Source organism: Echinops telfairi, unplaced genomic scaffold (assembly GCF_000313985.2).
Source record: "Echinops telfairi isolate 266 unplaced genomic scaffold, ASM31398v2 ScPeMD7_7424;HRSCAF=8462, whole genome shotgun sequence".
In the NCBI taxonomy this organism is placed as follows: domain Eukaryota; kingdom Metazoa; phylum Chordata; class Mammalia; order Afrosoricida; family Tenrecidae; genus Echinops; species Echinops telfairi.
The window spans coordinates 76,153,718-76,171,826 of NW_022111324.1; the positions used below are offsets into that span (position 1 = coordinate 76,153,718).

Below are 18,109 nucleotides of genomic sequence, written 5' to 3' on the forward strand. Positions count from 1 at the left end.
TAATATAAATCCTCTGTAAAAGTGAAATGGTATAAAAGGAACTTTCAAAAAGAGGAGGATACATTGGTACATTTAGTATTGTTCTACTATTAGAACAATATGATAGCAACGAAGTAATACATGGTGAGGAGGACAAAAAGAGAAATAGAAAAAATATAAATAATATTTTATGGGATAAAGTTTTTAGAAAGCTAGATGTAGAAGTTGGTAAAGTGAGACGTGGGCAGTGCAATTCAGAAGTGGCATCTAGGAGCGTGGAGCGGTAGGTGGGATCTATCGTTGTTAGGTGCTTGGTAGCACGTTACGACTTAGAGCAACCTTATGTGACATAGAATGAAACATTGCCCAGCTCTGCGCAAATCCTCACAATCATTCCTATACAGGAAGCCCATTGTTGTAGGCACCGTCAACCCATCTCATTGAGAACGTGCCTCTGTTTCCCTGACCTCTATTTTAACAATCCCTCCTGATAACATGTGCAAACTATGGGAGGTACAGTTTTTAGGAAGACGTGTAGAAACTTGGGAAGTGAAATGTGGGCAATATGATTCAGAGGTGATATCTATGGGAGGGTGAAACATTAGGCAGGATAGTTATTAGAAATTACATGAATTAAAGTAATGTATTTTAAAAAGCATGTACTAGATGAGATATAGGGCAGAGATCATCCAGATAGGATGAAGGCACTGTAGAATAGTTTGTATTCTGCTAACTTCAGGAAATAAAGAGATCTACAAACACAAAATGAGCTTAATTATAGAGGTGAGAGCTAAGCAAATGTTGAATGGAGTCAGCACACACACACACACACACACACACACACAAAGCATACAGAAAACGACATTAAGCAAAGTGAATGTAAATAAGAGTTAGGGTAAGCACCATGCAGTTGTTTTGTGTTGTTTCTTGTTTTAATTACTGGATCTAGTTATTGCTACCAAGAGACAAAATCTATTGAGTCTGGGTACATTACTAGCTACACACTCAAAACACTCATGGCCTCTGAGTCAATTCTGGCTCGTGGTGACCTTACAGAACAGAGTAGAACTGCCCCGGGAAGGTGACTGAAACTGTAAATCTTTACAAGAGTAGATAGCCTCACTTCTCTCCTGTTGGTGGGTTCAAAAAACCGATGATGCAGCTAGAAGCCCAATGAGAAATCAATGATGCCACCAGGGCTCCTTTAGGACTGAAAAGTAATCAAGCGCAGTCTTCTATGCCGGGCACTGAAACACTGGAGCAATTTCAGAGTCTGACTTGAGGCAAGGACGGCTAGAACCAAGAAGAACTGGCAGTGTGGTTGAGGCAAAAGGAGTCAAGGAGTCCAGTAATACTTCAAGATGCTTCTGGAAGTGCGCTGGGCATTCTGATCATTGTTGCTGCTCTTAGGGGCCATTGGGTCAGTTCAGACCCATGGCGACCCTGTGCACAACCTAAGAAGACACAGCATGACACCGCGCCACCCTCATGTTTGTTCCTCTGCTTGAGCCCATGGTATGTAGCAAGCGGACGGGAAGAAAGCTACAACAGAGTGGGCTGACAATACAGCAAGAGGTGTAGAGGACTAAAGATGGAAATCAGGATTAAGGGGAAAAGAATAGGAAGCTGTGAGCAGAGAGGGCTAATTTAGAGCCCTTAGGAAAGAATGAGTTGTTAAGTAACATATATATTGTATATTATGAGTTTCCCGATACGTTGATGAAATTCATACAATTTACTAAATCCTCATAAAACCATGACAGTTTTTGAAAATCTACAATTTTTAAGGAACCGAATCATACTCACCATCGTTGAGTTGATGATGATGACCCTATCGGATAGGGTAGAGCTGTCCCTAGTGGCTTCAAGACTAACTCTTTATGGGAGTAGAAAGCCTCATTGTTCTCCATTTTTAAGGTAAATGAAACAAAAATAGCCTTATTAACCTATTGAGATAGAGCAGGGTCCTGGCCAGATTTTTCCCCACTACGATCAGGTGGCTTCTCAAGCATCTTCTGCTTTTCTACTGCAGGCTCTAACCACAATGCACTGCCAGGGTCTGGCTCATTGACTGGGGCGTTAATCCTTGCTATATGTCCTGAGTGTTACCAACAGTAAATTTGCTTTGCTTCTAATCAAAAGATCAGAGGCTTGAATCTACCCAGAGGCACCTCACACAAAAGGCTTGGCAATAAACTGAAGGAGGAGTCACCGACCATCCTAGGGAGCACCATTCTGCTCAGATGCACACGGGGTCTTCATGAATGTGCGTCAACTCGGTGGCAACTGGGGCTTTTGTTTTCGTGTGTTCTCAACTTCTGCTCAGCTCCTTGGTACTCAGCTAACAGGGGAATAACATGAAAATCTTGCCCAAGTTGACAGTTAGTAAGTAGTAGAATGAGAATTAAATTCAGAGCTTTCTTACTTTAAAACCCATGGTTTTTCACTGCATCTGGCTACCTTGCTGGCAGGTGACACAGATTGGGTGGGCATTCGATTCTTTATTTAAAGTGGTTACAAATGGCTCGTCTTGGGCCATGGGAAATAAATTTGGAGTCACTAAGGATAATGGCAAGGGATGGGACTGATGGCTGGGAGGTCTGTAACCAAGCACAAAAGAAGGTCAAAGAGAGTCTTGAATTCAAAAGATGATGCTTACAATGATAAGGAGAGGGGCTGTGAATGACAGAAGAAAATGAGAATGATCCAGAGAGGAGGCTGGACAATGGTCTGAGAACTGGACGGCAGTCCGAGGACTCGGAGTCTGTGCATTGGAGGGAGGACCAGTGGCAGAAACTTCCCTTTGGGAGGGAAGAGAAAACAAGGCACCAATGGAAGTGAAGCCATGTAAAATTCCACTTATTTAGATCGCCGAAGAAAACACAAATTCAAACCACAGAGGAAAAGGCAGCAGAAGAGAGAGGTTTCAGAAAAGGCCGAACGTTCTGGAATACAGTGCTGAATAGAGGCAGCGTCTAGTACACAGGGAAGCAATTCTAACGACTGGGGAGAAGGAAGCAGAAGAGCCGGGCATGTTCTAGAGCAGTGGTTCTCAACCTTCCTAACGCCGCGGCCCTTTCATACAGTTCCTCACCTTGTGGTGACCCCCAACCATCAAATTTTCGTCGCTACTTCATTACTGTAATTTTGCTACTGTTACAAATCATAATTATCTGATATGCAGGATGTATTTTCTTTCTCTTTTAAAAAAATCATTTTATTGGGGGTTTGGACAGCTCTTATCACAATCCAGGCATCCATCCATTGTGTCCAGCACATTTGTACATTTGTTGCCATCATCATCCTCAAAACATTTGCTTTCTGCTTGAGCCCTTGATATCACCTCCTCATTTCCCCCCTCCCTCTCTCCCTCCTTCAGGAACCCTTGATAATTTATAAGTTACTACTATTTTTTCATGTCTTACACTGTATGATGTCTCCCTTCACCCACTTTTCTGTCAGCAGAATGTATTTTCATTGTTAGAAATTGAACACGGTTAAACATAATTAAAGCATAGTGATTAATCACAAAACAATATGTAATTTTATATTGTGAAATATTTGATTTTTGATGGTCTTAGGTGACCCCTGTGAGGGTGGTTTGACCCCCAAAGGGGTCACGACCCACAGGTTGAGAACCGCTGTTCTAGATGAAGGGCGAGTCAGTGTCATTGCATCACCAGAATTTAGTGATTGAATGAAATGGGAAAAAAATGAACTAAATCCAAATCCACTTGTAAGATTTAAAGTAAAAATTAGCTCAAATCAATTTCCTTCAAGTGAAAAGAGGCATATTTTTAAGGCTCTCTAGTTTCTGTTAGAAAGCAGCACCTGGTGATCTCCGCTGAAATGGCTTGGGTATTTTCTCTTAAAGCAGTTGCTATGGTTTTGACCTGTTTAAATGTGCTGTCTAGGTGTTTGGACATAGAAATTATCCATCAGTCCTCAGTATCAGGTGAGACGAGAGAGAGGGGCAGAACGCTCCCACTTGATAAATCTGGGTCATTGGCTCCTTCCCCCAGAGTTTGTATTTGACATGTTAGCACAAGGTGTCGATGGGATATTAGGGGAGAAGATGATGCCAATCTACTACTATTGTTTCATTGACTTCCCTATGACCCAACCAAAATGTTTCTTGTGGTTTCAGTCCATGAAGAAATATTTTTATGTAACACTTCTCTAACATGAAGGAACAAAATGTAAATACTGATTGCTCTCTTATATGCCTGCTCTGTATAATACTGTTGCCTGGTAACTAGAATATAATGGAGCATGGATTTAAAGGGGAAAAAACTCAATTGTCTTTCACTTCCAGCAAGATGGTAGACAAGGCAGACATGCTACACAGACCCTCTACGACAAAGATATGAGAAACGAAATGACACAGACTTGGATGGTATTCCTGGAGCCCTGAGCTTCAGAGGAAAGGATATTGAAGTGAATTCCAACTAGAAGAAGAAGCTGAACAACAGTGGTGAGAAAGGAGACAGATGGACACATTGTTAGCTGGCTTGATGCTAACTTATGGAAGCAGTATTTGACTGAGACTGTAGACTGACAGCACAAATGTACACCTGTGGCTGTTGATGAGAAAGGTGGGATCCTCCCTAGTTCCCCACACTCCTTGTAAACAGAAGCATAGCCAGTGTCCACCGGCACCCATCCAGTGGTCATTGGCACCTACATTTGCACAACCCTGGCCTCACTTGACTTCAGAGTCATGTCCTCATGGATCTGTCTCCTGGTATATAGTCCTCCACATAAAGAGATGCTTGAACTCCACCTCAACAGATCTGCTGGGTTCTCGGCCCTCTGTGCCAGGCAAGCTGTCCTGCCCTCGCTGTTCTCTGGGTCCTTCTGGGAAGGAACAGAGAGAATTCAGCCATCATCTGAGCTGCCACAACTGCATCCAGATCAAGTGCCCTGAGTCCAGGTAACACCTTGGCCTATAGGAATTACATCTAGGATCAGGCATACTATGCTACCATAACATGAGCTAATTGGTTAACAATGGGTGCCCATCCGTCCCAGGTGCCCACAACAACTCCCCCTCCCATACACAAGTTTTTGCCCCTCTGGATCTTGATCCTGCCCTAGTTTTATCATTTCCTTCCCTTTGTTTTTATCCTTTCTTTTGCTACTTACTTTTTCCCTTTTTTTGGTTAATAGAACCACTTTAATGGGAGCCAATACAGATTATATCATTCCCTAGTTCAATCACATCAAACAGTATTGCACAATTGCTACCACAATCTGTTTCCAACATTCTCCTTCTTCTTCTTTAAAAAAAAAATCATTTTACTGGGGGCTCATACAGCTCTTATCACAATCCATCCATCCATCCATTGTGTCAAGCACATTTGTATATATGTTGCCATTTTCAAAACATATTTCTTCTACTTGAGCCCTTGGTATCAGCTCATTTCATCCCCCTCTCCCTCCCTCTTCATGATCCCTTGATAATTTATACTTTTTAAAATGTCTTACAAGTGATCTAAAATCAATGGCGAGGAGGGCATAGAATGCCTGGGGGGGGGCTTGATCAAGGACAATGTAGCTGGGAGGAATTACCAAAACCTGAATGAAATCCAAACCTAATAGTGGAACAAGAGGAAAGTAAAAGGAAATAGAGGAAACAACTAGGAGGCAAGGGGCATTTATAGAGGTCTAAATACAGGTATGTACATATAGAAATATGTTTATACATAACAATAGGGATATAGATCTATGTGCATATATTTATATAGCAGATGGACATTGGGTCTCTACTCAAGTACTCCCTCAATGCAAGAACACTTTGTTCTATTAAACTGGCATTCCGTGATGCTGAACTGCCCTATATGATCACTGAAGACAAAATGGGTGCATAAGCAAATGTGGTGAAGAAAGCTGATGGTGCCCGGCTACCAAAAGATATAGCATCTTGAGTCTTACAGGCTTGAAGATAAACAAATGACCATCTAGCTGAGAAGGAACAAAGCCCACATGGAAGAAGCACACCAGCCTATATGATCATGAGGTGTCGATGGGGTCAGGTATCAGGCATCAAAGACCCCGAACAAAAAATCATATCAATGTGAATGAGTGGGAGGGCGGAGTGGAGACCCAAAGCCCATCTGTAGACAATTGGACATCCCCTTTCAGAAGGGTCATAAGGAAGAGATGAGCCAGTCAGGGTGCAGTATAGCATTGATGAAACACACAACATTCCTGTAGTTCTTTAATGCTTCCTCCCCACCACAGTCATGACCCCAATTCTACCTTTCAAATCCAGCTAGACCAGAGCATGTACACTGGTATAGATAAGAGCTTGTAACACAGGGAATCCAGGACAGACAAACCCCTCAGGGCAATAATGAGAGTAGTGATACTAGAAGAATAAGGGGAAGGTGGGGAGAGAAGGGGAGGATGGAATTGCTCACAATGATCGACATATAACCCCCTCCCAAGTGGACAGACAACAGAAAAGTAGGTGAAGGAAGACAGTGGTTGGTGTAAGACATTTTCTTCCATCTTGAACTCCTTTTTATGACCCCTCATCCACTGTACCCCCCAGGAACGCTTGTTCTACTTGCTTTCTCAAAAGGTTCATCAATTCTGTTTCATATACTGAAAAACAGAAAAAGATGAAACAATAATTCAACAGGGCTACACACACACACACACACACACACACACACACACACACACACAGCAAATGTTGAAAATCAGTCCAGGTCCACCGTGTATCAGAGGGGGGAATCAAGTGACATGGAATTACCTGTTCAAGTCAGGTTTATCATTTTGATCTCCTATAGTCATCTCTCCAATACACTCTTTGGTAACCAGTTTTCTCCATGCCTCCATTATGGACAGAGGAAAACACTGGAGGTATCTTTCTTGTGTAGATCTTACAAATGTATCTTGAGCTCCCACTGTGATTCACAGCCATCTGCAAATGAGAATCCCACAATTGAGGCTCTGATTCTACTCCCTCCTTCAACTTTGAATTATATGATTTAAAATCCCGAGTCACTGCTGGTGGTATGCTTCTTCCCTGTGGACTTAGTTGATATCACTCAGAGGACTGCTTGCTTGGAAACAAGCCTTTAAAACCTCAGACGCTATTTTATCTGATGGCCAAACACCATCTAATGTCTTCACCACATACGGTTACGGCATCCATCTTTTCCATGTTCCCTTCCTCAAGGTGAATATTGAGCAGGGCCATGACGTAAGAACTAATTGTTCTTCAATTGGAGGTAGGATTTAGTGCGAGCCCAAAATCCATTCCTGGATCTATGGTTAAACATTTTTTTTTATCTGACATTGGCGCCCTTGAGAGACTTCTTTCTAGATTTATGATAGTGAGTCTTATCAATCATCTCCCTAGAGCATAAAGATCTTCTGTTAATATTGTCATTGATTAGCCCCTGCTACTAATTTTTAAAAAGACTATTGAGAGAGGGATATTGGGCCAATGTAGGCTAACTCCATCTCACAATACCTAAATTATCCACATGAAGAAATAAGATAGAGTGGTTTAAGAAAGTGACTAAAATACAGAACCAAAGATTGCTCAGAATAAGAAATGGCATTGGAGCTACAGATAAGGAAATTAAAAGAATGATATTTAGGGACCTTCAACTGATTGAGAGAAAGATTGAGAAAGGTGCAGATAATACCAAGAAAATCACAGGAAAAAAAGTGAAAAACAATACAGAAACACACTACAAAAATGAATTGACAAAATTTTAAAATAGACCATTACAAACAGCAAATAGAAACCCAAAAGATCAACAGTAAGCCTACAGAAACAGATAAATCATAGAAAGGCAGAGAAGTACAGAACAGAAAGAGACAAAATAGGGACAGAGAAAACTGTTTAAGAATTGTTGGAAGAAAACTTTCCTAATATCATGAAAGATGAGAAGATATGCATTTAGGTTGCTGAATGAACACCAAATAGAATGTAACTCCGTGTCTAAGAATATCATCAAGCTACTCATAATCAAACTTTCCAAAATGGAAGGGAAAATACTGAGAGCAGCGTGGGAAAAATGTAAAGTTCCCTACAAAGCAGAAAAAATATGATTAAGCTCTCTTTCTGAATAGAAACCAATGTGAGGATCCTGGGAGAGGGCGCAGGGATAAGCATCTCTTGCGTAGATCTCCCCTTTCTTGGCACAGAGTTCAACTGGTGAGGAGACAAATTCTGGGAATGATATGCACACTCTGGATTCTCTGGACTCCAGGAATATTTTGGATCTTTGATTCTTTTTGCCTCCAGAGCATGCAGTAGAGTTAGGCACATTGGCAAACACAGTGGGTTTCCTCTCTCCTCCAGCTCAGCAGTTAGGTGTGGTGAAGCGTGCTTTTGTCCCCCTCTCCTCTGGCTAGGCAACCTGCTGGCATGGAAACATCCCCGGTTGTCAGACTGCCCCGCAAGTGTTGCTCCATTTCACTTGGATCCCTATGCCTCCCTCCCTGGTAGACCTGGAGGCTGACCCCTGGTAGACCTGGAAGCTGGAACTTCCAGTGGCCTGAACTGACCTCTAGTAGACCTGGAGGCTAGAACTTCCAGGGGCCTGAACAGAGCCCTGGTAGACTTGGAGGCTGACCCCTGGTAGACCTGGAGGCTGGAGCTTCCAGGGGCCTGACCAGAGCCCTGGTAGACCTGGAGGCTGACCCCTGGTAGACCTGGAGGCTGGAGCTTAGTTTTAAGCCCCTTCCCCACTTCTTGCAGGAGTTCAGCTCTAATGGATTCCAGATGGAAACTCCAGCTAACTCAATCAGGGTTCTACCCCTGGTAAGCCAAGAGCACATCTTGACCTCTCTGGATGCTTCAAGAGTATTTTAGACATTTTCCTATTTTCTTTGCACTTTTTCCACCAGGATTCAGTATTCCAGTGTCTCTCAGTTGCTATCTTCCCCCAGGGAGACATTTCTTTGCTACTGGGGTTTACTGTCCTTACCAGGACCTTCACCAAACTGTACATCCACCTTCACCTTGGGCCTCCACTCCTATCACCTATTTCCACCCTGGGGACCCAGTGTGAACAGTGGACAGTACTAAGTGGCGCAGAACCCAATTCTGCTCCACAGTATGACTCGGGCCTCTACCTCCTTGACAACAGGGGAAAGGTGTGCCAGCAAAATAAGGGCCTTCTGCTATAAACACAATAACAGATTGGTATTATTGTGTTATATAGGTAACTCTGGTAAATTACTTATACCCCTCATTTCCCCCAACCACCTACCCTCAAGAACTCACTATCCCCACCTCGGTGAGACACACTCTTTCATAATCTACCAAGTATTAACACACCTCTCAAAATCTCCTTTTCCAATTTATCAAAAATTGCTATATTTAACCAGAAGAATTCCTAGGATTAATACTATCACTTAAATCCTACCCTCAAGCACCTATCTCCTATTCCTCCTACTCCCCCGGCTATCAATACTTCCTCATCTGTACACAATAAGATTTCAAGCTCCTATCTTATCCTCCTTCTCTAACCAAGAGAGCCAACTTCCACCCCCCACCCCCAACCACAGCCAGATGCATCACCTACAACTGGACCACTATGCCATGCAAACAACAGCCAACAGCATCTATCAAGAAAAGAGAGAGAGAAACAAAAATTAACAACAAAAGATTACCCAAGGTCAATGGAATGCACAGAAATAGAAGCCCTGAACTGTCAAAAAAGAACAAGAAAATGATGTTTAGGGCCGTAAAAGAGATCTGGTGATCAATCCTGAAAACAAAAGAGGAAATTGAGATACAAAAACTTCACATCCAATGGAAACTCAGAAATTAAATAATGAGTTAGCAGGGGGGGAAAAGTACAATATCTGAGCAATAGATTTGAAGAAAAGAAAAATCTAATTGAAGACAACCAAGCAAATTTCAGCAAATGAGAGAAACAATCAAACAAAAAAGCAAAAGAATGCCTGAGTATGAGGTGGGATCCGATGAAGAGAAGTAACATACGTCTCATTGGTATTCCTGAGTAGGAAGAAACAAGTCTATAGATAAAATAGTAAGGGAATTCTTGGAAGAAAATTTCCCCAATATCACAACAGAGGAGAAAATAACTGTCCAGGATGGAAAAAGGACACCAAATAGATTAATCTCTAACCCGCCCCCATACACATTTGACATATAGTATTTAAGTTATCGAATTTTAAGGGAAAACAGAAAATTCTGAGACAAAAACAGCCACCGACAAAGGTCAACAGAGAAGAATAAACCCAGACATCCCTGAAGAAGCCATGCAGGAAATAAGAAATTAGAGTAACCTATTCTGAGAGTTGAAAGTTGAAAATTACCAACTAAGAAGCTTATATCCATCAAAGCTATCCGTCATATTTGAAATAAAAGTATCCTCAAACAAGGAAATATTTAGAGAAGTTGTATAAACTAAACCAGTATCACAACAAATACTGTTCAGTTCTTTATGATCAGAAAACCAAGAACTTCAGCACTAGAACATGAGATCATGACAGGGCGTAACACCACCCAGAAACCAACACACTGCAAACAGTGCCTCAGACAACACAGATCTAGTGGGGAAATGAAGACACAAACTCCCCACACCCCACTTCCCAAAAAGTGGGGGAGGGAGGAAAATATCCAATGCAGTGACTAATCTTCAGTCAGAAATAATAACACTGAATGTCAGTAGACTAAATGCACCAATCATAAAACAAAGAATAACAGACTGTATTAGGAAAAAAGGAAATCAACAGTAGAAAGAATTTTTAAAAAAAGGCAAACACATGGAGACTCAACAACACACTACTCAAAAAGATTGGCTATTAGCCCCCAAAATAGATGAAATTAGGAAATTCCTAGAAACAAATGACAACGATAACACAACATGCTAAAACCTCTGGGACACAGCAGAGGTCTATGGAGAGCAATCAGTGCACACATGAAAAAAGAGGAGAAACTCACATTCAACAATTTACCATCGCACTTTCGCCAATTACAACAGCGTCAACAGCATAAACCCTCCTCCAACAGCAAAAGAAAAGAAACCATAATGCAATATTATGGCATATCTAAAACTCTGAAAGAAAAACTTTCCAAACCAATAATCATATATCCAACAAAACTGTCCCTCAAACATGACTGCAAAATTAAGACATTTCCAGAGAAACAGAAATTTGTAAAAGAGCAGACAATCTTTACAAGGAATACGAAAGGGAGTCCTTCGAACAAAAAACCAACAGTAGTAGAGAAAACGCTGAGATGAGCATGCATGACACCAACACCCAGCAGTGAACGCAGACAGTGAAGTACCGGAAGTGAAAAACCCCACCATGACATCAACACCCAGCAGTGAACGCAGACAGTGAAGTACCGGAAGTGAAAACCCCACCATGACACCAACACCCAGCAGTGAACGCAGACAGTGAAGTACCGGAAGTGAAAGCCCCACCATGACACCAACACCCAGCAGTGAACGCAGACAGTGAAGTACCGGAAGTGAAAAACCCCACCATGACACCAACACCCAGCAGTGAATGCAGACAGTGAAGTACCGAAAGTGAAAAACCCACAAGACCGAAGACAGAGAACCAGCGCTATCAATCTATAACCAAGAGCAATTACAAATGAAAAGAGGAACGGTATACTTACAGAATTTCCAAATTTCAGTATAGAGCAGAATATTTTAAACATTGGTAGAAATTAATAAATTACAAAGTAACATTAAAGAAGATGCATAAACCTTATCAAAAGTAAGTAGAGGAAAGTCACAAAAACTTAGTAAACACAAAACAGCAGCAATGTAGAAAATGGCAAGAATATTCATGACATAAGTTGAGAAAATTATGTAGCAACTAACGGTACCAGAAAACACACAGAAAAGTGATAGTAACCAATTCATACTAATTGATAATTACACTAACTGTAAAGGGATTATGTGTATTACATGTATTACAGTCAAGAGACAGAGTAAACTCCACTGCCATCTAGTTGATTCTAACTAAATGCAGAAATTATTAATTTCTGATAAAAGAGACTTCAAGGCAAAAATATCATCAGAGATGAAAAGGACATTAAATAATGATTAAAAGGTCAATTGAACAATAAATAGCTATGCACCCAACGACAAGGCCTCAAAATACATACACCAAACTCTAACAGACTCGATGCAAGAAAAAGACAATTCTACAAGAATAATAAACTTTAATGCAGAGTTTTCAATGAAGGACAGAAAAGTTAGAAAGAAATTCAACAAAGACACAAAAGAACTAAACGACACTACCAAACAACATAACCTGAAAGACACTGAGACATAATCGAATCACTGTTGTTTTTGTTAAGTGCCATCAAATTGGCGCCAACCCATAGTGACCCTAGACACCACAGAACAAAACCCTGCACGGTCCTATGCCATACTCACAATTGTTCCTATGCCTGAGTCCCTTGATGCAGCCACCGGGTCAATCCCTCATGTTAGGAATCTTCTTTTTTGCTGCCCCTCCTGAATCACCAGTATTGCTTTTATAGCTATATATGACAATATGGTGAATGGGTCTTGAAAGAAGGGACGGATAAGTTTTGCCAGTCCACTGAGTGTAAAGTGAGCCATCACAAAAATAGGAGTACAGAATCAATGACCAGCATAAAGAAGAGCCGAGAGTAAAGGGCATCCAGCATGCCTGCATGAAGAAGGGGCAGCATCAATCAAGGGACTAGAGGCTGCAGGACAAGTATTCTTTCCCCAAGCACACGGGACATTCTACAGAACAGACCATATGGTAGGACACAAAGCAAGCCATGGATTACAAACCACCTTCTCAGATCACAGCAGTATAAAATTAGAAATCAATTCTAGGAAAAAGAAGAGGAAAAAATCAAATACATGAACATTGACTATAATCATTCTTTAAAAACAACTGGATAATAGAAGACATTTAAAAAAATAAAATAATTCTTCAATCAAAAAAGAATGAAAAGATAGTATACCAAAAACTTTTGGTTATACAAAAGCCGTGCTCAGAGGGCAATAAATGTACACATCAAATGCACACATCACAAGCACACATCGCATGCACACATCGCATGCACACCTCACATGCACACATCGCATGCACACATCACATGTACATATTACATGTACACATCAAATGCACACATCAAAAAAGAGAACCAACATCAACACCTCAATCTAATATCTCCAACAGTTAAAAAACAAGAGGGGGAATATTTAACCAGAGGGAAAGGAAACATAAAAATAAAAGCAGAAATAAATGAAACAGACAACATATGAAACAATAGAAAGAATCAACAAGACTAGAAATCGGTTCTTTGAAATGATTCATAAAATCTACAAATCAATAACAAATCTAACAAGAAGATACAAATAACATAAAAAAGAAATGGGTGCTATCACAACAGAGCCAACTCAAATAAAGAAAACAATAGTAGGATACAATGAAGAACTGGAGTATAAAAAGTATGAAAACCTACAGAAAATGGACAAATTTCTAGAAACACACTATCTACCCACTCCAATACTGACTGAGGTATAAAATTTGAGCAAGAGAAATTGATGAGGTGATTAAAAAACTCCCACCAAAAAAATGGACTGGGAACAGGTGGCTTCATGAGTGCATGCTACTAAAAAACTGACACCAATTGTACTCAAACTGTTCCAATAATAGGAATGGATGGAATCCTCCCAAACTCATTGTATGAAGCAGGCATAGCTCTGATACCAAAACTAAGCAGAGATTTGCTTAAAAAAAAAAAAAGAATATTCCTCATGAACATCCACTCACAATCACTGCCATCGAGTGATGCCACCTCAGAGAAACCCTGCAGGGCAGGATAGAACTGCTCCTGTGGGTTTATCTATTGTAAGTCTTAACGAGTAGAAAACCCCATCTTTCTCGATGGAGCAGCTGATAGCTTCAAACTGCTGACCTTGCAGCTAGCAACCCATTGTGTACCCCTCTATCACCAGGGCTCCTCCTCCCGAACACAGACGCAAAAATTGTCAACAAAATTCTAGCAAGTAAAATCCAAGAACATAAAAAAATAATCATGTTAGGCTAGGTTGTCTAAAGAAACAAAATCAGTGACACCCAATGTGTATAAGAAGAATTAATTTTACTCAAGAAGCATCTCAGCCCAGTCTAGCTCAAGTTCATAAATCTGTTGCAAGCTGGGCCCTTTCCAGACGCACGTAGCTTCAGCCCGATGATGCAGAAGGGAAAAGAGGGATGCAGGAAGATCACAGGCCAGTGGGTTCAAGTTCTCCTGGATCCAAAGTCAGTGGGAACATAGAAGAGCATCAACAACTCCCAGAGTTGGGCAGCCCCGATAGGGTTGAAGCCTGGAGACAGGCAGAGACCGAGAAAGCAGGAAAGTGAAAGGGTACAGAGGGAGAAGTTCCCAATTTCATCCTTATAAAAAGGCCACCCCCAAGAAGGCATAATCACTGTAACCCGATTGACTGATAAGTTGGATTCCATCCCCACCTCCACACAGGTACCATTAAAGTGACATAAAATCTAATCACTACAGTGACTAAATGAGCTTAATACCAGGTATTCAATGATTGTTTAATATTTAAAAAATAATATACATAATCCACCACATAAATAAAGTAAAAGAACTACAGAATGGTACTTGACAAAATCCAACATCTATTTCTGGTAAAAACACTCAACAAATAGAAGTAAAAGGGAAATTCTTCAACAAAATTGAGGACATATACACCAAAGCAATAGTCAACACTACTCTCCACTTACAGACACTGCCGGCATTCTTCTTGTGAGCAGAAACAAGAAAAAGATGCCCTTTACCACCACTCCTGTTCAGGATTGTGCTGGAAGTCTTGGCCAAAGCTATTATGCAAGAAAGGGAAATAAAGGCTTCTAACTGGGGAAAGCAGAAGTAAACTCCATGTATAGGTAGTATGATCCTAAACACAGAAAACCCCAAAGACTCAGCAAGAACATCATTGGAGTTATTTGAAAGAGTCAGTAAAGTGGCAGGGCACCTGGTCATTGTGATAGCTTTGTGTTAACTTGGTTGGGCTAGGATTCTCAGTAGTTTAACAACTGGGGCCTCCCCAAGAATGTGATCTAATTAAACAAACACAACTCCATGAGGATCTGGTATGAGCATGCACTTAAAGGGAATTTTCTGTAGGATGTCACTTACTCCTATGTAGCATATATACTCGAGATTAAGCTGACCCGAATATCAACCGAGGCACCTAATTTTACCACAAAAACTGCATTAAAAAATGTGCTGAAAACCTCAGCTTATACTCGAGTATATACGGTAAGTAGATGCTGTGAAGAGCTCCTTCTAACAGCCATTGTATTGCCTGCCAACCCTGGGAGGTATCATAACCTGTCTTATTGCCTGCCAACCTGAAAAAGGGGAACATATACACTCATATTCTTTACATTAAACATTACCATTTAACACACCACATGTTCTAATTCATAAATGCTACTTTAATCTTGCAACCATGTAACTATGCTTCTGTGTTGCAGCAACACATAAAAAAATAGATCTAGCACCTCTCTGACTGCTCTTGGTACTTTTACACACACACACACACACACACACACACACACACAGAGAGATAGGAAGACCTGAATGAGGCAATTTATGGAATTAAAACCATGCTGTGAGGGTTAAGCCATTCAGATAAGCGGTGATAGGAGAATAGTATTTAATTTAGCCAAAGCGACAAAATACATAAATTTAATAGCAAAGTTGTTAAAATTTTTAAGGTAAAAACAACTGGGTATTAAATCGGGGCATATTTAGGCGAGCTACATCTTCTCACATGTGTGCTTGGTGCATTCATTAAAGTCCTAGTTGTATGTTCTGATGTTTCCACATATGTGTGCTTGGTGACTTTTTGATGCAATACACACAGCACCCCTTCTCCACTGGCACACTCATTCAGACACAGTGTGAAACATACTAACTCTGTTTACACAAGTACTCCAAACATTCAGACTGGCTTGAAATTTCGTCTTGTCTACCACTTTTGGTACAAAATATATCCAAATTGTCGATGTTTATTCCTTTGGCCTACAATGAAGACAATTCATGGACAGACAGCGATGCCTCAGCTGAACCCGCCAAGAATGAGCAGGTTGATCCTGTGCATATGGAATGTTCCTCCAACTAGTGAAGGCCCCCTGTGGCTTTTCTTGCCCACCCCCTGAAGAAGAATTTTGGGTTGTTACCTCTTACCGACATTTATTTTGACAATTTTTTTCCGAAAGCCCATCTTCATCCTCTCCCAGGATGTCCACGGCTGAAAATATCAGTGCGACCAGGATGGCGAAGCAGCACACCAGGGCAAAGATCACGATGCACTTCTGCTGGGACTGGGAGACACAGACACAAGGAAAAGTCAGCGCAGCGGCTTCCACCGGAGAAACGCAACACCTGACAGCTCTTCAAAATGCGACGCAAAACCCTCTGGGACACAATTGCTCTCGTTCTTTGGCCAGGGAAAGTCTGCTCTCTGGGTGAAAATGCACAAGATCTTTAATTTTACTCTTCAGCACAACCAGCACATTTTCAATAAATGCAGTAGAACGTGATAAATAATTTAAGTACAATACCCAAACTTCTAAACTTGGTTGCTCTTTTTCCTACTCAAAAACACTCTAGAAAAGATCATCACTTCCATTATTGTAAATTAAAAATGAAACACAGTAATTGTCTCAATAATTATTCTAGCACTTATTATTGTCACCACTGTCTACGTTCTGTGCAAGTTGTACTCTATAGCCTTTTGCTTTGCACCGCTCATCTTGCTGGAAGATTTTTATAGTGATAGTTTCTGGGGAGATGCCTGTGGGTGTTCAACTTATTTCAGCACTTTGATCAGCATTTTAGAGTTTTCAGAGCCACCAAAGAGATAGGTCTAAGTAAGACATTAGCATCATGAGCTATTTAGTTGATGTAGTTTATTTCAAAACACAAGCATACCCAACATTCATACTCTTGATATAACTTAAAGTTAGAAGCACAAATCTAGGGTATAGCGTGTTAAAGTCACTCAATTCTTTACATTTAGGCCCATGTGTTATAATTCAGAAAACCCTGTCTCAGGTTTCATGGCCCAGAGATGCAGAAGATAAGGCACGAGCCATAGGACAAAGAACGTTGCTTGCTTCTCCTCTACAAGTTAAATCTGGGTAGGGAAAGAGGAGAAAGAGCCATTACAAAACATCTATGCATAGATTTCAGGGTATTTAAAGATAAACTAAAGTGATCTTTGGCCAGTCGGAGGTTTACACTTAATTGATGGGAGTTATCAAACACACAAGGGAGCAGAGTTGCTATTCTACTGTGTATGGAGGGGTGAGCTAAAGCCCAGGGTAAAGGGGCCTCTTGCCAGCATCCAGAATTGTTATTATGCACCGTGGAGTTTTTTCAGGCACACAGCGACTTGATGTACAACAGCCTGAAACACTGCCTGGTCCTGTACCACCCTCACTATTGATCTTATGTTTGAGTCCAAGAAGTCTGCGAGCACAGCCACTATCCAGAGTATTGGAGGGCAGAACCATTGCCTAGACGGTCTCAGCAAACAGAGGAGCTAATGTAAGTTGTTCTGCTGGTCTTTGAACTTGCTTGCTGCCCACGATGTCTCCTCTCTGCACAACTGCTCCTGTTTGTAATGGAAAAGTCTACCTTGTGCTTGTTCCACCCCGACCTTTGGAGCAGATAACTAGAATTCTAGATTCACAGATAAAGAGAATGTGGCCCCAGGTTGGAATTTAGGGATGAAATTGTTTTGCCTTTGGCAAGGGCATGAAAGTTTGGGGTCTAAAGGGTAGAATGTCATCTTGTGTCCCCTCAACGATGCATCCCACCCAAATTGTGTCCTCGTCAAAATATGTGTCAACTTGGCTGGGCCACGAATTTTGGTGATTTGACAGTTATGTAAAGATATGATGTGGGAATCATGTAATGACCCCATTGTATTAGTCTGGGTACTTTGGAGAAACAAATCCACAGCAACTCATGTATAAGAGAGAGTTTTATATAAAGAAAATGTGCATCACGAAAACATCCCAACCCAATGCTGCCCAAGCCCACAAGTCCAACATTAACCCATTAACCCAACACCAGTCCACAAAG

At 41.1% G+C, this 18,109-nt stretch overlaps 1 protein-coding gene across 4 annotated transcripts in view; it reads right to left on the bottom strand.

Annotated features, from left to right (window-relative positions):
- The window catches only part of PLD5 (phospholipase D family member 5), a 457,190-nt gene that overhangs the window by 297,685 nt on the left and 141,396 nt on the right, over positions 1-18,109 (bottom strand). For 2 of the 4 annotated variants that reach the window (XM_004699951.3, XM_045298282.1), the window contains exon 2: positions 16,205-16,341. In XM_004699951.3, the coding sequence (XP_004700008.1) occupies positions 16,205-16,341 (137 nt within the window). Of the gene's footprint in view, positions 1-16,197; positions 16,342-18,109 lie in introns of those variants that run through there. The other 2 variants (XM_045298284.1, XM_045298283.1) reach the window with 2 other exon arrangements.